Source organism: Juglans microcarpa x Juglans regia, chromosome 6S, assembly GCF_004785595.1.
Source record: "Juglans microcarpa x Juglans regia isolate MS1-56 chromosome 6S, Jm3101_v1.0, whole genome shotgun sequence".
NCBI classification, from domain to species: Eukaryota; Viridiplantae; Streptophyta; class Magnoliopsida; order Fagales; family Juglandaceae; genus Juglans; species Juglans microcarpa x Juglans regia.
This window is the reverse complement of record NC_054605.1, coordinates 6,707,552-6,732,613: the sequence shown is the minus strand read 5'-3', so window position 1 is coordinate 6,732,613 and position 25,062 is coordinate 6,707,552. Positions and strand designations below refer to the sequence as shown.

The following is a 25,062-nucleotide window of genomic DNA, read 5'->3' as shown; positions in this document are numbered from 1 at the left end:
CGGAGGAGTAATATGTGGCGGTCATGGATCTTTAGTTGCCATAGTTGTTTCCATGGGAAATTCAGGTAGTTTGGAAGTGATGTACCAGAGGATGAGGCTTCAAGATTGTAAGTGGATTTAACTGAGTACTTACCAGATAAGTTTGATGTTCAGACCATTGCATCTTGTCTAGTTGGATTAGGGACTTGGGAAAGAGAGGATTTTTTAATTTCCTCTACACTTGTTTGCTAAAACAAATTTAGAAGTTTGTTAGTATCCCATTCTTGGGGGGCTCTATGTAATCAAAGTCTGAGACTTGATATAAGGATTGACCACATTCATTTGATTGATTGGCTTAGGTTTGAATGTTTCTAGATTGGGGATCCAATGGATATTCCATACACTGATAGAAAGGCCATTGGAGATGTGGTATCACATTCCTTACGAAATGAGTGATCTTGTCTTCAAAATACATTTCCATAAAATTGAGTCTGGAGTCTTTAGTACAACATAACAGAAGCATGAATTCTTTAGGTATTTCTTTGAAAGTAAGGAGTTCCAGAGATGTCACGGGTGCCTTGTGGCTGGCCTTGAAGAACTGCAGTGTCCTTATGAAGGCTGAAGGAGTTTAGTGTAGAAGGAATTCGAGGGCAGTGATAACGGTTTTAACAGAATGGGGTCTTTAATGAAACGGGGAGTTTTGAGGCTTATTGTGGAGGTGTCGTTCAATGTGTTGGCAGCTGCGTTTCATGAGGCAAAGTTTAATGAAATGGGGCGTTTTGAATATTGTAGTTGTTAACAGTTGCGTTTTATCTTTTGTTGTTGGCGTTTTGGGGTTCCTTCATCTCAGCCTGCGTGTATATAAGCAGTGCTGCGGGAAGCTTATTTTCCATTTAATAATCATTTTTGAAGAATTGTGTTTGGAGGTTGAGAATCCCTCGAAGATTCTCTGCAAGTTTCATAATGGAATCTTGCTCATTGCTTTCTTGATCTGAACATTCCTTTCCTGTGTTTTCTTGTGATTACGAGAGGTTTACTAGAATTGCAGCAGGCCCTTGAGTGAACCTTACAAGTGGTATCAGTAGTAGTCGATCCTTACAACCGCGATTCTGATGGTGGAGGGCATGCATGCAGCATTGAAAGGTCAGATTGAAGATTCTCAACGGCAGCAAGAAGTCATGCAGAAACAATTGGAGCATCATCAACAAGCAATTTCTGGTATAACAGAAAGGTTAGATCAAGTTTCAGAAATGTTGAAATCTTTGGCTGATACTATGAATGTTAATGCTCGTAGAGATAGAGAAGTATCTCACGAACTTAGGAATCATGAAGAGAGAGGTAGTTTTCACAGAAGTGTTAAATTGGATTTTCCACGTTTCAGTGGTATTGATCCTGCATGTTGGACATTTAAGGCTAATCAGTATTTTGATTGTTTTCAAATACCTTTCCATAAGAAGTTAATAGTGGCTTCGCACCATATGAAAGGTGAGGCATTGGTGTGGTACCAAAATGCCTTAGATGCTGGACAGTTTAATTCATGGGAGTCATTAGAAGTGGCTTTGCAAGGGAGGTTTGGACCATCGGCATTTGATGATCCAATGGAGGCTCTAACTAGGTTGAAACAAACTACTTCAGTTAGTTTGTACACATCACAATTTGAGTCCTTATCTAATAGGTTGCAAGGATTGTCTGAGAAGCATAGAATGAGTTGCTTTGTTAGTGGATTAAAGGATGAAATTTGCATACCAGTAAAAATGTTTAATCCATTAAACCTAGGGGCTGCTTTCAGTCTAGCTAAGTTGCAGGAAAAGCATGTACTGTCTTCAAGGAAATCTTGGAGGTCAAATACTCACTATGCTGATAAATGGCCTGTAGATCAGGTGGCACTTACTGATCTAGCTAATAAAGGCCCAAAGAATTTGTTTCCCTTGAAGAAGGTAAATTCTTCTCAAATAGATGATAAAAGGAGGAAGGGATTGTGTTATCACTGTGAGGAAAAGTGGAATCCCAACCATGTTTGCAAAAATTCGAGGGTGTATTACTTCCAAGGGGCATGTAATGCTGAGCAAGAATTAATTGACAGTTCTGAGGCACAGTTGGTACCAGAATTGGAGGAAAAGAGTGAGAAAGAATCTGAGGAGTTAGAGGTTTCAATCCATGCCATTTCTGGATGTATCAATAATAATGCTATGAAGTTGTTTGGGAAAATTGGCTCAGCTTCTGTTGAGATTCTTGTGGATTCAAGGAGTACTCATAATTTTTTGGATCCAATGGTGGTAGAAGCTGCTAATTTAAAGGTGATTAAGGATGAGGCTCTTCAGGTGAAAGTGGCAGATGGCACTAAAATACTTAGTCAGGGCAGATGTGATGAGTGGGTAACTGTCCAAGGAACTAAGTTTCTAGTTCCCTTCCATGTTCTTACTTTGGGGGGCTATGACATTGTTTTGGGTGTGCAGTGGCTGAAAACATTGGCTAATATCCAATGGAATTTTACTGATATGTCTATGCAGTTTGAAGTGGCTGGGAAGAAGCTAGTTTTACAGGGTCTTATGTCTCATGTAACTGATTGGGAAGCTGGTGTGAATGTGCTTAAGTCTTCTTCTGTTAGGAAGCAAGGGTGGTTCTTGCAGTTGGTAGCAATAGAACCTGAGGTTAAGCAGGTGGAAGTTCAGCCTGAATTGGAAGAAGTTCTACAGCAGTTCAGCTAAGTGTTTGAGGAACCAGTGAGGTTGCCACCCCCTAGAGCCTTTGACCATCAGATTGTGTTGAAAGAGGATAGTTTACCAATTTCAGTGAGACCTTATAGGTATCCTCATTATCAAAAATTTGAAATTGAGAAAATTGTTCATGACTTGTTATCAAATGGTGTTATAAGACGAAGCCAAAGCCCATTCTCATCACCTGTTATGCTTGTTAAAAAAGCTGATAGTAGTTGGAGGATGTGTATGGATTATCGAGCCCTTAATCAAGAAACTATTAAAGACAAGTTTCCAATTCCTGTCATTGATGAGTTACTTGATGAGTTTTATGGAGCTAAGTTCTTTTCTAAACTTGATCTTAGATCAGGTTATCATCAAATAAGGGTAAGAGAATAGGACATTCCCAAACCTGCATTTAGAACTCATGAGGGTCACTATGAGTTCTTGGTAATGCCTTTTGGGCTTACCAATGCACCTACCACCTTTCAAGGATTGATGAATCATGTTTTCAGACCTTTCCTTCGAAAATTTGTTTTGGTCTTCTTTGATGATATCTTGGTTTACAACCAAGATTTTGGTGAACAATTGGAGCACTTGAAGTTAGTTTTATCTGTTTTACAGTAGCACACATTATTTGCAAAAAAATCTAAGTGCAGATTTGGGGTGACTGAGGTAGACTACTTGGGACATATTATTTCTGAAGTTGGAGTGAAGACAGATCCTACAAAGATTTCTTCTATGTTGGACTGGCCTGTTCCCAAAACAGTAAAAGCATTGAGGGGCTTTTTGGGCCTTACTGGCTATTATCGAAAGTTCATCAAGAACTATGGTTCTATTGCTATCCCATTAACAATGTTGCTGAAAAAGAACTCCTTTGTGTGGTCTCTTGAAGTTGAAAGGGCTTTCCAAGAATTAAAAGCTGTTGTTGCAAGTCCTCCTATTTTAAGACTTCCTGATTTTTCTAAGGAATATACTATTGAGTGTGATGCTTCAGGAGTTAGGTTGGGAGCTGTATTGATGCAAGACAGCCAACCAATAGCCTTCTTTAGCAAAGCCTTAAAGGGAAAAGCATTGTTTTTGTCTACCTATGAAAAGGAATTCTTGGCACTGGTATGTGCAGTTGGGAAATGGAGACCATATCTGTTGGGTCAGTCTTTCAAGATCAAAACTGACCAATAGGCTTTGAAGCACTTGTTAGAGCAAAGAGTGGCCACTGAAGCTCAACATAAGTGGATCTCAACGCTCATGTGTTATGATTTTCGTGTAGAATATAAAAGGGGCAGGGACAATAAAGTTGCTGATGCACTTTCCAGGAAGTCTGAAGAAGAATCAGCTACATTGGCTCTTATCTCTTTTCCCACTCCTTTGTGGTTAGAAGAACTTAAACAAAGTTATGCTTTTTCTAGTGATATAACCAATCTGGTTGTGGCTTTGCAGCAGGGGCAACAGGTTTCTAAGGAATTCTCCCTACAAAAAGGTCTCCTTTTTAGGAAAGGAAAATTGGTGATAGTACCTTCATCACCATTTCATGCTAAAGTTCTACAACACATTCATCACAGCCCAGAAGCAGGTCATGTGGGCTACCATAAAACATTACACAAGGCTAAGATGGATTTTTCTTTTTGCCAGGCATGAGGAAAGATATTAAAAAATTGGTGAGGGAGTGCCAAATTTTTCAAGTGAACAAGCATGAAACTGTTCTTCCTGCAGGGTTACTTCAGCCCTTGCCTATTCCTCAAAGTCCTTGGCTTGATATTGCCATGGACTTTATTGTCGGTCTCCCTAGTTCAAATGGAATGTCTGTCATTTTAACTGTGGTGGATAGATTGACAAAGTTTGGGCATTTTTTTCCTTTGACTCACCCCTACACAACTTGTAAAGTAGTTGAGGTTTTTTTTAATGGTGTATTCAAGCTCCATGGCCTACCAAAGACTATTGTCTCTGATCGAGATGCAGTCTTTACTAGTCTTTTTTGGACAGAATTGTTTAAACTGCAGGGAACCACTTTGGCTTTTAGCTCAGCCTATCATCCACAATCAGATGGCCAAGCTGAAGCCTTGAATAAGTGTGTGGAGGGTTATTTGAGATCCTATGTGGGGTCCAAGCCAAAAAGTTGGAGTAAATGGCTACCAATGGCTGAATGGTGTTATAACACTACTGTACACTCATCCACTGGTTTTTCACCCTTTCAGGCCTTGTATGGAATTCCACCCCCTCGGTTGATTTCTTATGTTCCAAGCACTACTGCAAATGCTGAACTGGATCATCAGTTGAGATCTAGAGAGGAGGTATTGTCCCTTTTGAAGGAAAATTTGAAGAAGGCTCAAGAAATGATGAAGTTATATGCTGACAGGAAGAGGACTGAGAGAGTTTTTCAAGTGGGGGATTGGGTTTTTCTGAAGCTGCAGCCTTATAGACAGAAGTCTGTGGCTATGAGGCACAATATGAAACTGGCTCCGAGGTATTATGGCCCTTTCCAAGTCATCCAGAAAATAGGGACCGTAGCATATAAGTTGGACTTACCTTCTTCCTCTAAAATACATCCTGTTTTTCATGTTTCCTCTTTGAAGAAAAAGTTGGGTGATCAGATCTCTCCTTTACCAACATTACCACCCGTTGATGCTGAAGGCAATGTGCAACCTGAACCTGAGTTGATTCTTGATAGGCGAATGAAGAAGTTAGGCAATCATGCCTCCACAGAAGTCTTGGTGAAATGGTTAGGGGCTTCTCTTGAAGATAGTTCTTGGGAATCTCTATGGAAGTTAAGGTCCTTGTATCCACATTTACTCGGTACAGTCCTTTAGTATTTGTCACGGGTGCCTTGTGGGCAAGGCCTTGAAGAAGGAGGGATTGTCACGGGTGCCTTGTGGCTGGCCTTGAAGAACTGCAGTGTCCTTATGAAGGCTGAAGGAGTTTAGTGCAGAAGGAATTCGAGGGCAGTGATAATGGTTTTGATAGAATGAGGTCTTTAATGAAATGGGGAGTTTTGAGGCTTATTGTGGAGGTGTCGTTCAATGTGCTGGCAGCTGCATTGCATGAGTCAAAGTTTAATGAAACGGGGCATTTTGAATATTGTAGTTGTTAACAGTTGCGTTTTATCTTTTGTTGTTGGCGTTTTGGGGTTCCTTCATCTCAGCCTGCATGTATATAAGCAGTGCTGCGGGAAGCTTATTTTCCATTGAATAATCATTTTTGAAGAATTGTATTTGGAGGTTGAGAATCCCTCGAAGATTCTCTGCAAGTTTCATAATGGAATCTTGCTCATTGCTTTCTTGATCTGAACATTCCTTTCCTGTGTTTTCTTGTGATTACGAGAGGTTTACTAGAATTGCAGCAGGTCCTTGAGTGAACCTTACAAGAGATTTGGGTTGATTTGACTCATTAGCCAACTAGTTTTGGTAAGTAAGATTAAGTTTAGGCTTTCCATTGATTTGAAACCAAGACCTCCTGGACAATTTGGTTGACATATAGATTTCCAAGATTTTGGTATGAAATGATGCTTACGAGATTCTAGAAAGCCCCACCAAAAATTTTTAAAATGAGAGTCTAAAGAACGACATATTGATTTAGGACGAATAAAGGAAGTCAATGAGTAGGAGAGAATTGAACTAGCAACTAACCTAATTAACAAGATGTGTCCAACTTGTGACAAGAGGTTAGATTCCCATCCTTCTAATTTTTTGTAGATTCTATCTTGCAATTCATGGTAATGGCTATTTTTGTTCTTGCCCAGCGTAACTGGCAATGCCTAATACTTCATTTGACAAGTAGACAGTTTGTATGGGAGAATTCTGGTTATAGAGTTCTTGATTGGTGGGGGAGTGTTGCAGCTGAAGAACAGAGAAGATTTCTTCGAGTTGAATTTTTGGCCTGACCATGACGTGTATTTTTCTAAGCATGTTGAGATTGCTTGTGCTCCTCTTTCTATGGCTTTTCCAAAGATGGCTAAAGTCATTTGCGAACAGTAGGTGTGATGTAGAAGGACCATCCATGACCAAATCATGGGTGATCAAGTCTGAAATTTGGAGAATTAGCCTTCTCCTTGCAATGCTTTATTGAGAATACATACAAACAAGGGGAAAGAAACTTCACCATCTATGTCCTCATAAATGGACTCCTCCCCCCATCAACTTCTATAGTTTAAGCTTTGATGCAACTGTTAGGGACACTTTCACGATGAAAGCAGCAATTTACCACCACAACTCAAAAGGAAAAGCTCTAGAAGCTTGGACATCAAAACTTGAATCAGCCAATCGAAGCATAGGTAAAGCTACTGCAACACTAAAAGCAGTACAACCTGCAACACCTCTCCATCTCAAATCAATCAATTTAGAAGGAGATTCTCTTAAAGTCACAACAACCGTCGAACATGCTAACATCACAACAGACTGGAAAATTTTACCGATCATGGAGGATATTCATCTCGAATTAAAATCATTTGATGAATTGAAATCCTTTGATCATTGAAAAGTTCATAAAATTCATCGATCACAAACTAATGCACACATTCAATTGTGCAATGGACCGCGACCAATCTTATCATCGGTCATCCACACTTAGTAACTCTTCCTAGATGTCTTGATAGATAGTGGAATGGATCCACCCCCTAACTATGTAATATGAGCCTATTACTCTATTATGCTTGCTTGATTATTAGAGAGAGAGAGAGAGAGAGAGAGAGAGAGAGAGAGTATGTTATTTAACCGTCCAATTGTGAGTCCCATTAATTATTGCGTGCAAGCGAAGACGCGCACAACATCTTCTATGTTCAAACACATTGTTAAAATAGGACGCACATATGACAACTTTTCTTGCTATTAGATTTTAATATTTTAATAGAGTTGCTGTTACATCCGCCACTTATAACAGCAGCTCTTTTTTCCCCATTTTCCATCACATTGGAGGTCTATCATCGATGGCTTGAGTCTTCTTAAATAGAGCGAGATTTACGTGCCTTAGCCAAATAGTTTTACTTCAATTCCTATTTCATTGTAATTTTTTATTTTATTACTATGGATTTCAGCAACATGTATTATTTAGTTGATGTTTCATAATATGCCATGCATGTTTTGCCATAAGCAGAAAGTTCAAGAAGATCCATGTCACGATCCGCAATTTGATTTATCAGATTTTCCAGCAGGAGAGGCATTATTTCAACAGCTCATAAAATTGAGAATGTTATGCTCAATGTTGTATCCAATGAAGCAATTCGTCAAGGAACCAATAAACACCACCAGACTCGTAGCAAAAGCATATGTCTTATTTGCTGGAGGTTTATGTTAAGTGTTCCTCCTACCCCAAATATTCTTACCAATAGTCATTGCAGGAGCAACGTCCTTCTTTAAAATGATGAAACCGGGTGCGATCTCTAACAATCACCTCTCGGTTATAAACACCCGAGAGAACCTTTACAAAATTGTGGCAATCAATACAGGTACGAAGATTCTTGGCCACTCGGATTGTTGTGCCAGGTGGAGTTGAAAGAACCCCAAATGCAATAGCCAATTTCTCACTGTGATAAGAGAGCGCATCTCCTTTTTCTTCAGCACCCAAATTGTGCAATTCAGCGGAAACTTCAGCAACATAACCGGCTATCTTTAGCTGCTGATTAATCTCATTCAGAATCTCATAAATCTCACCCTTTCGTGGATGTGAAACATCATCCACGACAAACTCATGCACTACTCCCTTCAAAACAATGGTGCTACAGCCAGGCATGGTTTGTATTGCTTTCTCCTGCATAAATTTTCTCACTTCCATTACCTTGTCCCACTTGCCAGCTGAGGAATAAACATTCAACAACAAAGCATAATCCCCAGCTTCTTGAGCCTTAAGTTCAATCAAATGTCCAACCACACGTTCTCCAAGGGTAACATGACCATGAATTCGGCAAGCCCCAAGTAAGGTTCTCCACATTGTTGAATCTGGCTTAACTGACATTGAAAGTATAAGTTGATATGCCTGATCAAGCAAACCAGCACGGCCCAAGAGATCTACCACGCATCCGTAATGATGAGTGTTAGGCGCTATCCCAAACTCTTTGCTCATAAGATCAAAAAACATCATTCCCTCATCAACTAACCCACAATGACTGCAAGCAGAAAGAACTCCAGTAAACGTCTGATCATCTGGTGGAATACCCAATTTCTGCATCTCCCAAAATGCTTCAATAGCTTCTCTTCCATGCCCGTTCATCGCTAAACCTGAAATCATTGCACTCCATGAAACCACATTCTTGTTGCGCATTCCCTTAAACACCCCATAAGCCTTCTCCAAACACCCACAACGTGAGTACATTGTTATCAGAGAATTACACAACTTGCCGGCAGCACCATAACCATGCTGTCCAATGTAAGCATGGATCTTTTCACCAAATTCCAATGCATTCAAGTGGGCGCATGCTTGCAAGAGAAGTAAACACGTGACATCATCGGGTTCACATCCATCACTGCCACTCTGCATAATATCAAACAAACCCATTGCATCTCGGGTCCTGTTATTACGCATGCAACAAGAAATCAACACATTCCAAGCAACGGTATCTCTGTCACGTATATCGTCGAACACCTTACACGCTTCATCGCACCTATCGCAACACGAATACAAGTCCATCAAACTAGTGAGCAATAGGCTATCAGACTGGTGCCCATCTGTCAAAATCCTAGCGTGAACCTGAACTCCCCCTAACAATGAAGAAAGCTTAATACAAGACTTGATAGCAAACGAAGACGAAAAATGGTTTACACGCACGCTTTGCCGTTTCATTTCTCGGTACATAAAAAACCCCTCCAGTGGTGAATTGCTCATAGAGTAGGCCCTGATCATGGTGTTGTAGTGAGAGGATAATGGGTCCGAGATTTGAGTAAAAAACTGGCGGGAATAGTCCACGTCTCGTGCGGGAGAGAGTGCCAGGCGGGACAAGAAGTTGAGGGAAATGGTGGGGTCTTGAAGAAGACTTGTACAGACGAGGTGGGCGTGGATTTGAAGCAAATGGGTCTTCTGGGTGCATGATTTTATTAGAGAAAGCAGTTGCCGTCGTTCCTCTTCAAGTGTTTGAGAGGCGAGAAATGCAGCGGTAGCGAGAGAGCGGTAGTGCGGAATTTGTCCGATTAGGCGAATTAGTTTCATTCTTTGGTCTCAGAGATCGAGTAGACATGTAATTTGAGCATGTCTCTTTGCACTTCGACATTTACGGAGCATCATCACTGGGAAAACAGTTCCAAGGAATTACAAGTCCATCTGGGTTGGGAATAACTCATGACATGCAGATGTTCGGGTAGTGGTGCCTCAAGTTAATCTCTTAGCTTGGTCGCCTTAAAACCTTCGTACCGCCGTACGTAGGAATAGAATGAGTGTGTACGTCGGAGGGGGAACGTAGGTGACTTGATAAATACAAGTTCATCTCTGGTTCTTTAACTTTTAATCCCTATTCCTCTTCTGCTTCGCCCAAAAACATTTATAAGAAAATAGAGCACAATGGCTGGAGCAAGGCCAGAGGGAAGACTTGCTAGGATTGACCTAATGATGACGTTTATAAATTCTGCACAGCAGCCTCTCTGGATTTCTAATGGCGTTTTTTAATTGAAAAATGAGAAAGATATTTTATAAAATTAAATTCATAAATTTATTAATTAAGTTAATTTGGTGACATATATCAAGTCTTAATTGATCTAAATAAATCACATAAAATTACTTCAATTTATAAATTTAATTTTATAAAATCTATATCAATGTAACACTTCTCTTTTTAAGACTAACTTAATTACTATATCTGAGCAAAAATACATATATTCCAATTCAAATCTCACAAAGAATGATGCTACAGGGAAGATCAGTGTTTTAAATTTCGTACTGTACCGGCCGGTACGGCCGAAATTTTTCGTTTCGGCCGTCCGGCCGGTACAGGTACTATACCTGTTCCGTACCGGCCTGAATTTCGGCCTATATCGGCCTATATTTCGGCCGGTACCGGCCGATATTTCGGCCTGTGTTTTTTTTTTTCATTTTTTTAAACTACAAGTTTATTTTTTAACCCCCAATTCAGACTAGATTATTTATAATTTATATATATATATATGTATTTATATATAATTTATTTATATATAGACTATTATTTTAGAATATAATTTTTATATAAATTTATATATATAATTTATTCATATATCGACTATCCCGAAATATTATCCCGAAACGCTATCCCAAAACGGTACCGATATCGAAATATTTCGTTCTAGTGTCTTGACCGATACAACGTCCGGTACGGTATTCAAAACATTGGGGAAGACCCCTGTGTAGCACGAAATGCACCAATGTGCCAAGGTTGACAAGTATAGGAGGAAAACAAATAAAAAAATAAAATAAAACAATTAAAAAGTCAAAAAACTACTGAAGCTTCTATACTTTTTGTTTTTTTTTTTTTTTTTTATAAAATGGATCACATTTCATTCATAAAAGAAGACATATAAATTTGACTTAAAAAGTTAATTACAAACGTTAATAGCTCCTCAGCACACTACCGGATTGACATGGTCTAGTCCAGACGACAGATCTCTAAAGACCTAAGTCTAAGAGATCTGTCATGCACATCTCTATCCCCGACAGAAAAATAGTAACCAGGTGACAAAACCCATACCCCAACTAAGCGGAGTAGGGCACACCAACCCCATACACTGCCTAAGCAGAGAGGAGACATCACACCGTTCGGACCAAAGTCCGAATGGATAAAATTTTTTAGATTTTTTATTTTTTTAAAAAGGAAAAAAAAGACATGAAATAAATTACAAAGGAAAAACTACTAAAACAACAGAAAAATGACAATGCTCCAAGCGGCTGCTGTGGCGCGTATGCCACCTTGGGAGGAAACCGTCAATCGATCTTGGAGGTTTCGGACTCACAGGTCCCAGTGGCGCACGTGGCAACGGCAAAGGCCTCCTGGCGACGCGATAAAGCCCCTCACCGAACGCATCCGATAACTTTTGACTGCGTGTGCGAGCTACTCGCCCTTCCGTTAGGCGCCGCCTTCGGTAAGCTTGAAGATCGGCGACTGGGCAACGCCATGGAGAGGCGCGTGCTCATCTGTAGTCGCCGGACATTCCAGATCCGCGATTCTCCCTTATTTAGCCTGTAAAACACAACAAATACAAAAACATAGAGGGGACGGGGAGGAGAGAGGGAGGGAGGGGGAAGGAGCCGAAGCTCCCACCCCCTCGATTCGTCCATCCACAACATTGCAATATTTCTCTTCTTTTGGGTAAAATACGTGTGTAAGTGATCTGTAAACAATTTTTTTTTAAAAAAAAAAATCCGAGATTACCCTTTTTACATTTTATCTTCACTTGTATATGTACTTAGTGATTTTTAACTAAATTGATAGCATCTATTTTATCTTCATTTGTATATGTACACTTTAGTCCTTCTACAACTTAAAAAAATTTGAAAAAATGTAGAACAGCAGCCATGGCCAAGATTTGCAGTGTTTTTTTCCTTAAAGAAATCATTTTTATGTACATTCTCGAATTTTTCTTAAAGATTTGCACGATTGAATAAAAGTCATGCACACAGGAAGACAAAACAAGAAAATGAACTACATTATTATCAAAATGATTAAACTGCACCTCCTTATTTTTTTCAAAATAATATTTCTAGATCTCTTTGGTCAAGTAGTTAGAGACATAGAAAGAATTGGTTAAGCTAGAGATGCTTGCAAAAATGAAGAATGTTCCTGTCAAAAATTAATTGAAATTAATAGTAGTATAAACATAAAATAAACAAAAATTCTTGGGATCACAACAATGGGTCCCGAGCATTTCTTCCGATACTATTTTTAATTTTTTTTATTTAATAATTAAATATTTATTTTTTAATAATGTTGTGAATTTTTTATTTTAAAAAAAATGTTTATGATGATTAAAAAATTAAATGAAAAAAAAAAGAAAAATAAATAATGGGACTACTGGGCAACATACCTTTGCACAGGGACGTAATTACATTTGCTATTCTTCGGGCAAGGGTACGTTCCAATTTTTTCTAAGACATGATTAGTGAAAAACTGTAAAAAGTCATTTTCTAAGGAGTGAAAAGTCCGAAGACGTCATTAAGGGACTGCTGGTCGACCACAACGACAGGTAATGGGACTACTGACATGGGTAAAATGGGGTATTGTTGTTTTATGCAAGGGTAAAAGGGAGTTTTTAGAGTGCTGACATGGTTTCGTGCTTTTTGTGCCTCTCTCATTCGGGCGTTCTAGCATTTTTCTCTCTCAAAACAGAAAAAGATAGAGAAACCTAGCTAGCATGCTAAATGAGTTTCTTTTTTATAACCTTTGATGAACTAAATAGGAGTATTTAGGAAACCAAAATGTAGTGAAGTGCTAGCCCGTTTATATATAATAAGTGTTTTATCTTATCTCATCTCATCTTATTTTATTATTATAATTTTTTCAAATTTTTATACAAAATATAATAAACAATTCTACTTTTTCAAATCCTGAAATAATATATTAAAAAATAATATTTTATTAATATTTTATTTAATTTTCAACTTTTATCTTAACGTATCTCATCTCAACTCAATATTCAAACAGCACCTTACAAATTATATCAAGAAGTCCCAATTACGTCTAAATGCACCAAAAACTCTTTTGGGCTGAAAATACCATAATACAAACTTAAATTTTTCTCATCCTCCCTTTTTTCCATCATCAAAAAAAAAAAAAAAAATTAATTGTAAGTCAAACAGCATTTCCTTTTATTATGTGTCTCTTTGTTAATGTCCGTTGGTCTCCATAAATAAATATCAGTCTTTTCTTACTTTAATTTAAAACCCAATCAAAAATATTAAATTACATCAAAAATAGATTGTCATTTTTTTTCAAATGCAGACATTTGCTCGTAGAATGTCATTGGGTATACTTGTAATCAAATTAATATAATCCTATTTAGGACCACTATATGAAAAGAAAAATAAATAAATTAGTCATTTTATCAATTGAAAATAGAGCATTAATATAAAATATTGAATACAATACATTAATCAATAATTTTGTACCTTATAAAGTTAAAAGAGTAATCTAATCATAACTAAATATTAACTATTATACATAATATAATATTTTATAAAAAAAGAAAAAATCTTTTTACAAGCGAGTTCATATATCAAATCACCCACTAATGTTAATATGTAAGGCATCTGTTTATTAATACGATACGAATTAAAGATAGAAATGATTTTCGTAAAATAAAAGTCTTTATTCTTTTCTTAAATTTTTTTTTTTAATAAAAAAAATCATATAAATGTTTGTATGGGATTTTCACCAATAAAGTTAGAAGACTAGATACGGCCACCCTGGTGTGTTGTCAACTTTTTGGACTAAGTCTTTGCGGAGAAGGAAGAAGAAGAAGAAAGACGTAAAAAAGCAGCAGCAAGTCCAAACTTAAAAAAGAATGCGTCAAAGACGTCAACTTGTGGAATATAATGGCAATTAAAAAAAGCGAAGTTACATGAGATTCAGCAATGCTACGAGCAAAAAAGCTTACATGAACTTGCACGAGCTTTAGCAATGCTACGAGAAAAAATGCACTGGAATTACAAACTATTTTCAATACGTTGCCCCCAGAATTACATGAAATCACCATCACATACATACACAGATTACTAGGGACCAAGCCAAAAGCAAGGGCAAAGTCGGTCAACGTCAGCACTTTTTAATTTCTTAATGGATTTTGTAAAGGAATACCTTCTTTTTTTTTTTTTTTTTTTTTTTTTTGGGGGGGATTTCTCAAGCTGCAACCGTGGAAGATATGAATGTCTTTTTTTTTTTTTTACTTTTTTTTTTTTTTTTTGGTAATTACCAAGGAATACTAGTCTCATATCGTTAGTGTGAGGTTTTGTATTGCTTTAAACCTATTATATACAGGAAGTATTAAACCACTTTGAAAGATGCATAATGGTATATAGAATACAATTCTAGCATGGTATCGGTGCTACATCATTGTGATAAGTGGTTGTCATGACAGCAGCCATGCATGTTAGCAAACTGACATGTTAGAGTATTGGCATTGGATTAACCAAATACTTTTTCATCTTCAAATTTAGCAAATACCATCCATATTTACTCCACATTGAATTAGCTAAATTGTTTTCATCTAAAATATAAGTTACAGTAAATCTATTCCTCTTTTCAAATATGAAAAGAACTATAGCAAGTCTAAAAATATTTTTTGAAATTATTATATTATAGTTATGAGATTTTTATTCATATGAGATTTTACGGCCATCTATATATATATATGAGATTATTATATTATAGATTATTAGATTGTGAAAATGAAAATGAATATGATTATTGGAGGTTATTGAAGATTATGAAAATAAAAAAAAATTAATTAAAAAAATATAAATAATAAAAAATAATAATATTTTATTATTATTGAGAGTGTAATGACTAATCTAATGTAGATTTCAACTTTTGAATGATTAGCTAAAAGTGAAAAACCTACATATTAGTCAAAATTTGAAGAATATAATGGTCAATCAAATGCTAATGCTCTTATCTTCATTAGATTATGTAAATGTAAATGTAAATGCAAAATTTACATAATATCACATGATTTTGTATTTGGCTATTCTACTTAAAACCTATTCTCACATTGAATTATCCATTTATTAGCAAAAAATAATAAAATATTATTAATTTAATAATAATATTTTTTCTAAATTATTTTTCCTATTAAGTTTTTTTATTTTTAAATTAAGAACTATAGGGAAATATTGTTTTTCATTCTTTTTTATTAATTAGAAATATCACATATTTCTAAGTAACCTTAAAAGTCAATAAATTACATCAACACAAAATTATAACCACAAAAAAAAAGGATGAAATTCTGCGTTGCAAGAACTTTCTAATAACAAACGTAATTATCTTCATCTAATGAGTTCGGGAAAATATTTTAGTCTCTAGTTCACCAAGAGAGAGAGAGAGAGGTCAGCAGGATTTCATTTCTAAAACAAAACATTTCGATAGAGGAAGAGAGAGAGTGTTCAGAGTTAAGAAAATATTTCTTATTCAATTTGGTCTAGTTATAGTTAAAACCAAATATGACACACAACAATAATTTAGTGTAGCTAAAAATCATCTTAATTTATATTTGCATAATCCAATGCAATATATGTTTTAGCTTTATTAGCCAAACTCTTCATTTTTTTTTTTACATGATCTAATAAGGATGTTCTTAGACCTACTACTTTGACCTTTTAAGTATTAACAATTTTCTTCCTTCACAACATTCGTCCATTGCTTCTGTCTTTTCTGGCTGAGCCCTGTCATCGTTATCCAAGTGCTACTGATTGTCGTTTTGCAAACGTTACAAGAACTACTAGGTCAGCAATCTACCATATCTTCTTCGTCCTTCTTGGCATTCAGCCTCAGTTGAAGATCTAACAATGGTAGGCTGCTTTTTAGAGCCCCAAGAGACCAAGTGAGAGCCAACAAAGATACAAAAACCTCTAGTAGATTTTCTATCGTCAAGGCAATCAGCCCAGTCAGCATCAAAGAAAGTAGAGAGTGTACATGGAGATGATTTAGGGAAAAACGGACCAAAGTGAGAAGTGGATCTAAAGTACCTAAGGATTCACTTAATTGCTTGTCAGTGTGAAATTTTGGAATTGTGCATATATTGGCAGACTTTGTTGACAACAAAGGATATATCAGGATGAGTAAACGCTAAATACCAAAGGCTACCTACAACACTCCTATATGTAAGAGGATCTTCAAAGGTAAGACTGTCAAAGCCCGAAAGTTTAGTGGTGACAGGCATAAGGGTTGACACATGTTTTGGTTGGTGCATGTTTGCTCTGTGTAACAAATCCAAAATGAATTTAGATTGACTAAGAAACAACCCCTCATTATTTCAAAAAATTTGAACACCTAGGAAATAATGTAACTGATCTAGATGCTTGACAGGAAAGGAGGCACCAAGAGTAAATATGAACTCAAAAATTAGATTAGAATTAGACCTCGTAACAATGAAGTTATCCACATAAATACGAACAAAAATAACATGAGAAGCAGATCTATAAATAAATAGTGAGGTATCAGATTTAGACTCTTGAAAGCCCAAGGAAAACAATTTGTTACTGAGTTTTGAAAACTAGGCTCGAGGAGCCTGTTTGAGACCATAGATGGCATTTCTTAACTTACACACATATGAAGGATACTCAGGATGCACAAACCTAGTGGGTTGTTGCATATAAACAACCTCTTCCGAATCACCATGTAAAAAGGTCTTTTGTATGTCCAATTGCTGCAGTGACCAATTTAAGAAAACAACTATAGATAGGATAATCTGGATTATGGTGGGCTTAACCACCGGAGAAAAAGTTTCAGAATAGTCAACCCCTAGTTGCTAATGAAAACCTTTGGCAACAAGGGGTGCCTTGCGCCTTTCAAGTGTTCCATCAGCCTTCCTTTTTGTTTTAAGTATCCATTTTGGACTGAAAACATTAAAGGAGCCAAATGGAGGAACAAGATCTCACGTATGGTTATTTAACAAAGCATGAAACTCAGATTGCATAGCCTCACGCCACTTAGGGAATTTCATAGCCTCTGTGTATGAGGTGTGTTCCTCAGGAACCAGCATGGGTGCATGGGTTATGAGTGAAGTGGAGTGATTTCGTGGTGGCTAGGGAATTGTACCATCCATACAAATAAGTGGTTTTCGAATGTTTACCTTACTCCGAGTGGTCATGGGATGGATGGATGTAACGGAGGAACCACCATTTGTGAAAGTCCCGAGCGGTGCTAGAGGAGTCCCAGATGTAGGGGCATTTCTTTGAGGAGAGTTTGTGGAAGGAGGACAATAGGGGTGTAAATTTAAACCAGAAAACCAGTCTAGACTAGTTGGCCAGGTTTTGAATCGATCTGGTTTGGGACCCGTTCTTGTAACCGAAAAACCAGCCGAACCTGGTCCGGTCTCGGTTCCATGGTTTATGGGACCAGACCGATTGGGAAAAAAATATAAATTAATATTATATATATAAGTTTTATATATAATATATAATTATATATTAAATTTTTATATATAATATATGAAATAATTTCATATTATAATTTATTAAATTATAACATAAAATGTTAATTATAAATATGAACATTTGTAATTTATTTGATCATATGTTATTAATATAATTATATATAAGATAATGTTATTATAATTTATAAAATAAAAATTTAATCATAAAGATGAAAATTTAATTGATAATATAGTTTAAACAGAAAATATATATATATATATTAAATTATTAATAACATTTTATCATAAGAAGTATGAACCAAAAAAGAAATAAAATCACTAGGATATTATTACTAAATTTTGATGGTCTAATAAATTCTCAATATTATTACATTTTATGACCTAATACTAATAGTCTAATACTATATTACTATTACTATTAGTATATAAATCACTGTACTAAATAATCACATATAAAATAATGATATAGTTATTCTAATAATAATAGTCTAATATAGACTATAGTTATAATTATAATAATATAGCTATACTAAATTACTATAATTAATACTAATATATAGCTAATAGCTATACTAATAGTCTAATATTAACACTATTATATAGTCTACTATACTATATAACTATAACTAATACTAATATATAGTTATTCTAATAATAATAGTCAATATATAGACTATAGTTATACTAATATAATTATACTAAATCACTATTAGTTTATAACTAATACTAATATATAACTATACTAATAGTATAATATTAATACTATTATATAGTTTAATATATTATATAGCTACACTAATATATAACAAATACTATTATATAGTCAAAATTAGATTATTAGTATTAGTATATATATTAGTTATAGTCTAATATTGACTATGTTATAGTTATACTAATATTGTTAATATTGTTATATTAAATCACTATAACTAATACTATACTAATATACTATAGTATTACATATAAATCAATAAATCACTATATAAATCACTATAAGTCTATAACAATTTTTTTAATAGGTTAAATCACTATAACAAAATATATATAACTATATATATATAGTATTATATGGTATTAAATCACTATAAGAAATTAAAGAAACGGTGTCGTTTCCCCCAAACCCCTCAGATTCCGTTCCCCCCAAACCCCCCTCCCTCAGAAATCACTTTACTTTCAGACTTAAGAATACATTTCAGTTTCCCACCCCCTCCCTCAGAAACCCTAGCGTAGTGCCCTCCTCTAGGGACCAGTAGCCCAGCCCCTCCAAAGCCTCTGTTAAGTGGAACTGCACCGCATGTAACAGCCTCCGTCACATCCTCCAATCCCTCCATCGGCACCCCTCTCTTCCTCAGTCTCTGCCTCTCAACGACTTTGCCTCTCAGTCTGTACCCTTTCGAGTCTCGTCTCTGTATCTTTGCCTCACTCTCTGAGTCTCTGTCACACATCTTGTCGTCGGCCCCTCTCCCAAGTTCTCAATGTTGTGCTGCCCCTCTCTCAAGTCAACGTTTAGTTTGTGCCATTTATAATATTTTTAATCTTCTTTATTTCGAATAGTGTTCAGTCATTGATGTTTTGATCGAAGTATTAGTAGCCTATATATGGGAAGCCATTAGGTTGGTTGTTTTTGTAGATTAGTTTTTTGAAGTGTTTAATCTTGTTGCTTCAAGTTAATTGTCATTGTTGATACAGTTTATTTAGGCTAGGAAGCTTCTATGCTAATGATCTACCATTATTAATGTTATTCCCCCCTCAATATGCGTCAACTTGAGTCCGCAAGTTGCTAATGGCTAGTGTTTGCGTGTCTGTGTGTGTTTGTGTATATGTAGATGTCTGTGTGTATTTGTGTATATGTAGATGTCTGTGTGTGTGTGTGTTTGACAGTTTGTGTATATGGATTAATTTTTTTGAATTTATGTGTTTGTGTGTCTGTGTGTGTTTGTGTATATGTCTGTGTGTGTGTGTCAGTGTGTGCGTGTGTGTGTTTGACAGTTTGTGTATATGGATTAACTCTTTTGAATTTGTATGTGTGTTTGTGTGTGTGTGTGTGTTTGACAATTTGTGTATATGGATTGCATTGTCTAACCAGAAAATCCGATCGGATAGGACTGTGCCGGTAAAATCAGAGATATCAGTTTAGGAAGGTAACCGGTACGTAATCGGTTTTGAAAAATGTAAAATCGGTACATACCGGTTGGGTCATAAATTTTGTCTATAACTGGACGGTTTCACCCCTAGTGGATGACGTGGAGTGAACAAGAGGGGTGTTAGGTTCGGATAAGTGAATTTGTGAAGGGGCTGGGCTATAGTCTGGGTTGAGAATTGATGGGCCAAAGTTGTGTTGCTGTTGAATGGATATGGTAGGGACTGTGAATTCCGTGTGAGAAGAGTTCGCTAGTGATGAGCTTAAATTATTGAGATAGATTTTGGGAGGAGCAAAGAGTAAGAGATGAGAAAGAACACTCATTGACTGAGGAGAAGTTGCATGTTGGGTTGGGTTAGAGCCGGAGTTGGACTGGGTTGAAAAGGGAAGCTGATTTTCTTTAAATAAAATGTCTCTAGAAATATAGGTCCGGCCTGATGGTAGATGAAGATAAATTAGCCCTTATGGTCAAGACTATAGCCCATAAAAATACAAAGTTTGGATCGTAGATCCATTTTATATCTATTAAAAGGACACAAATTGGGTCAACAAGTTGACCCAAAAACTCGAAGAAATTTATAATCAGGAATTTTCCCAAATAAAACTTGAAAATGTGATATGTTTTGTAAAACAGGAGTGGGCATTTGATTAATCAAATAAACCAAAGTTTGCAAAGCTTCTGACCAATATTTAAATGGCATAGAGGAATGAGCAAGTAATGAGAGACCCGTTTCAACTATGTGCCTATGAGGTCGCTCAATCGTCCCATTCTGAGCATGAGAATAAGGACAAGTAAATCGATGTATAATTCCTTGGTCATGAAGAATTTTTTGAAGTGGTCAAAATTCAGCCCCTAATTCTGATTGGATAGATTTAATTTTTGTGGAGACATAATTTGAAACAAATTGCATAAAGATAAGAAAAATTGAGAACACATTGAATTTGGATTGCATGGGAAAAAGCCAAATATAAATGTATTGTCATCTATTATAGAAAAATAAAATTTACAACCATTTGAAGATAACATTGGGACCGGACCTCATACATCTAGGAACATTAAATCAAATGCTTGCTTAGACTTGGATGATGAGGATAGATGCGGAAGAGAATGAGCTTTGGACTAAAAACATGAAAAGCATGGCTGAACAATTTTGTTGGAAAGCACAGGAAGTTGAAAATGCCTAAGTATGAGGTTGGTGATGCGTGGCGATAGGTGACCAAGTCGATAGTGCCAGTAATCAGTGGAAGTGCGCTCACCAGTATTAGCTTGAAAAGGGATGGATGATGGTGTGGACTCAGTAGCAAGAACATACAATCCGTCTTTAACGATGCCCTGAAAAAGTACCGCATGTGTGTGAGAATCCTTCACAAAGAAAGAAGTAGAATGAAACTCAAAATAAACACTATTATCTTCACAAAACTGGCAGACTGAAAGTAAATTTCTAGTGAGGGAAGGAACATGTAAAAGTTGAGAGAGTAAGAAGTTGCCAGAGGAAGTGTCAGGATTGGCAGATCCCGTGTGCTGAATCGGCATGGTGGAGCCATCTCCAAGATTTACTTGGTCTGAGCCTTGATAAGATATAGAATCCAAGTTGAGATTGGTGGGGTTAGGTGTAAAATGAGATGTTGTTGTTGTATCAGAAAAACACAAGTTAATATGAGAGAGGGGTGAGGCAGTGCTGGTCAGGTTGGCTAAGAATGAAGACGGTGTAGAGGATTGGTAACTCTAATTGAATCAGTGATGACAAATTAGAGCCGAGTGTCCAGGTTTATTGCAAACTTGACACACGGGACAATTGTCAGATCTATTGGAGAATGAGTGAAGAAAGCCTCTTCTTGGACCACGTCGACCCGAAAATTCCTAGTGCCTCTACCCTTATTGTTTGGATGGTAAGATGCAGAAGAGAGAGTCAAATGCTTTGTGGTCGTGAGTTGGGCTATGAGCAGGTTGGCAATGAGCAGAGTATGAGTTTGTTGTGCTAGACGAGACTCATGGTTAAGGAGAAAGCTGTATATTTGATGAGGGGAGAGAGGGTCAGCTCTAGTTGTAAAGAGGTCACAATAGAGTCATAATCTATGCCAAGACCAGCAAGAAGGAAAATAGAGAACTTAGAATCTGAGGGAGGTTGTCCTGCAGCTCCCATGGGGGCTACAAGTGCTTTGGCTTTGTGGAAATAATCCGTAATGGATTCAAGGCCTTTCTTTAAAGTGGCCAGTTGATATGTTGTTTGCATTATGTGTGCACTAGATTGTGCGGCAAACAAGCTCTCAAGGAGAGATCAAACACCTGGGCAAGGACTTGCTTGGAAAGTGACAAGTTTAAAGTAGAGAGGATTATCTGGTCGACAAGCACCCATTTTGCATAATCTGAGTTTTTGGCTCCATCAATCATGGGAGGAGGTATGGGGCTTGAACCATCCACATGATGAAAGAGTTGATGGCCTTTGAGGAAAGGCACCATTTGAGCCTTCCACAACAGGTAATTGTCAATACTTAATTTTATAGTTATGAAGTGTGTTGCTGAGGTGAGTAGATTGGGATTAATGGTGGTGGGAGGAGGAGTAGGTGAGGAAATATCAGAGGAGGTTGGATTGGCCATGGAGGCAGCTGGGTAGAAAGAATAAAGAGAAAAAAAAATTGTAGACGTGAGTCTTATGCGGCTCTGCTTACCGTATTGAAACTATGAAAATCATGCCCATCATATGTTCGACAGAAGTTCTGAAAGAAGACCTTTCATTTGAATTGTATATTATTTCATCTCACTATTTCCAATGTTTCTACAATCAATATTTATAGACATAATTTACAACCAATTAATTCAGGAATTTTTGGATCACATGACACGGGTCCTTTCCTATAAAATTGTGTTGCAAATGAGAATCCTCGCTATACCCTCTCAAAGATACCTTATATCCCTCTTGTTGTTGACTTCTTGTCTAGTCTTTTATAATCTCATCTTGCCTTTGTTGCTCAAGATAGAATTTTTGTTTTCCTTCATCATCAACTACTGCAATCTTGTTGTAACTTCCAGAATGCTGATCATGTGCAGCTTCATCAAGATTCTCATCCTGTATTACTTGATTTCCTTTAAGATGATTAAAGCCCCACTGCTTTGGCCCTTTCCAATGGTTGAATCATTGTGGCCCTTACCATTTAGCATATTGGTTTTGAGATGTTTTTTCCGTACTAAACCTTGTTTTTTCCAAAACACATACTCGACCAAGATGTTTGATAACCCTACATTGAAAATAGAATTAAGGCAACCTTTCATATTTAAACTCTACCCAGCTTCATTTGCCTTCTACTCTAATTAATTTCCCATGAGGTATATAGGCTTTGTAATATCCATATCGACTCTTATCCTTAGATATTTTTTCCACCCAATTCCATCCCCATCCACATCAACAGTTATTACTTCCCTTTGTGAGGAACCAATTTTCTCACATCCATCCAGTGTCATGGCTGCTAAGGGCAAGCCATGTAATTGAATCCAAAAAAGTTCTTGATTAAATTCCATCTCATTAGAGGGAGTACTTTTATCAAAAAGTTGTATACAATTAGGTGTTTATCAAAGGTTCATGATCTTCCATTTAACACTTTCAATATCTACATCTCTTTGAAATTCAACCAAAAATTGATGATGTCCCACCTCATTAAACCAGATTGGATTCCAAACTTTGTCCAAAGTTGCTTTAAAAGTTTCCTTGTTTAAACACTTGTCCATCAAAATTTGAAGAAGCAGGCATATGTGAACTCTGGCATATGCATATTTGGTGTCGTCTACTGAAAAATTCACCTCTTCTTTCTCAATTTCTGTTAACTTGAATCATTCCTATAGCTTTGTTAGTTCTTCTACCCTAGCTTTGTGTTGCATTCTCTCATTTACACCAAAAAATTTATCAAATCCCTACTCTACCGCCTCACCCTTCCCAAAAAGGACACTCACCTTACCCAAAAAGGAAATGACTCTCCGATTTTTCCCATACCTAATAAAGTTAAAAGAGTAATCTAATCATAAATAACTATTAACTATTATAGATAATATAATATAGAAGACTTGATACAGCCGCCCTGGTGTGTTGTCAACTTTTTTGATCAGTCGTCGCAAATAAATAAAACAAAAAAATTTAAAAAAAAAAAAAAAAAAAAAGAGAAAATGGAAGATGGAAGAAGAAGAAGAAAGACGTAAAAAAGCAGCAAGTCCAAACTTAAAAAAGGAATGCGTCAAAGACGTCAACTTGTGGAATGGAATGGCAATTTAAAAAAGCGAAGTTACATGACACTACAACAGAAAGGGTCTTTTGGGACGAAAATTTTCATCCCAAAAGACCCCAATTTCGTCCCAAAAAACTTTTTGGGACGAAAAAAATTCGTCCCAAAGTCGTTCCAATATCACTGTGCCAAAAGGTATTTTGGGACGAAAATCACCATTTCGTCCCAAAAAATTTCTTTTGGGACGAAATTGAAGGAAACCGTTCGAACATGTTCGAACGAAAATTTTTTTTGTCACGGTTTAAATTCGCCCTAGAAAATGGTTCGAACGGAAAAAATTTTAAGTTCGAACAGTATTGACGTGTTTGAACGATTTCGAAATATGTTCGAACACACATAATTCGTTCGAACGTTATGAATTGTCTTTGTGTTTGAACGTTAAATGGTCAGGTCGAACGGTATATGGGTTCGAACGGTATAGGCTATGTTCGAACACGACTGAAATTATTTACGTTCGAACGTTGTGTGATCGTTCGAACTCTACGAACATAAATTTCGTTCGAACATTACGTTTACGTTCGAACGCTATTGTCGTTACATAGAGTTCGAACGTTTTACGTTCGTTCGAACGATATCTCTTTAATTTAAATCAATAATAGAAAACCAAATAAACATTCATACTATTTGAAAAAATACATTAGAAACTGTTTAACACTCACAAAAGTGTTAAAATAAGCGCAAACTAAATAAATAACAGTCGAGACGGGCATTGTTCGTACATAAATAGATAATCCCAAAATCCATCCTTCGCTTAGAGGCCTGTACTGTTGCATAAGCTGCTGCATTTGGAGTTGCATCTGTCTTCTGAACTCTTCTTATTGTTCTTCATGTTGTTTGAGGCGCATCTCCATATCTGCTTGTTTTGCCAATTGAGCCTCTAACTCATGCTGTCTTGCAGTCAATTCTTCGATTCTGGAATTCGCATTCTCTAACGCTATAGAAG

At 36.5% G+C, this 25,062-nt stretch overlaps 2 protein-coding genes across 2 annotated transcripts; one reads left to right on the top strand and one right to left on the bottom strand.

Annotated features, from left to right (window-relative positions):
• The first annotated feature begins 2,924 nt into the window (after nucleotides 1–2,924).
• On the top strand, nucleotides 2,925–5,482 carry LOC121236569. Its single transcript, XM_041133018.1, has 5 exons — nucleotides 2,925–3,062; nucleotides 3,330–3,825; nucleotides 3,946–4,155; nucleotides 4,389–4,567; nucleotides 4,676–5,482. Exons 1-5 carry the CDS (start codon nucleotides 2,925–2,927, stop codon nucleotides 5,480–5,482), a joined length of 1,830 nt encoding a protein of 609 aa, XP_040988952.1.
• A 2,292-nt stretch (nucleotides 5,483–7,774) lies between these two features.
• LOC121237890 (pentatricopeptide repeat-containing protein At3g47530) lies at nucleotides 7,775–10,121 on the bottom strand. Its single transcript, XM_041134814.1, has one exon. The coding sequence runs from the start codon at nucleotides 9,804–9,806 to the stop codon at nucleotides 7,986–7,988; it is 1,821 nt and encodes a 606-aa protein (XP_040990748.1). The 5' UTR covers nucleotides 9,807–10,121; the 3' UTR covers nucleotides 7,775–7,985.
• Nucleotides 10,122–25,062: the final 14,941 nt, after the last annotated feature.

Bases quoted from the DNA above. Each gene is read 5' to 3' on its own strand.
- LOC121236569 (XM_041133018.1), top strand. From the start codon at position 2,925: ATGGATTATCGAGCCCTTAATCAAGAAACTATTAAAGACAAGTTTCCA. The intron at 3,063-3,329 runs GTAAGAGAATAG...AAAAAATCTAAG, and splicing joins CAGGTTATCATCAAATAAGG to TGCAGATTTGGGGTGACTGA. The intron at 3,826-3,945 runs GTCAGTCTTTCA...ATTTTCGTGTAG, and splicing joins ATGGAGACCATATCTGTTGG to AATATAAAAGGGGCAGGGAC.
- LOC121237890 (XM_041134814.1), bottom strand. From the start codon at position 9,806: ATGAAACTAATTCGCCTAATCGGACAAATTCCGCACTACCGCTCTCTC.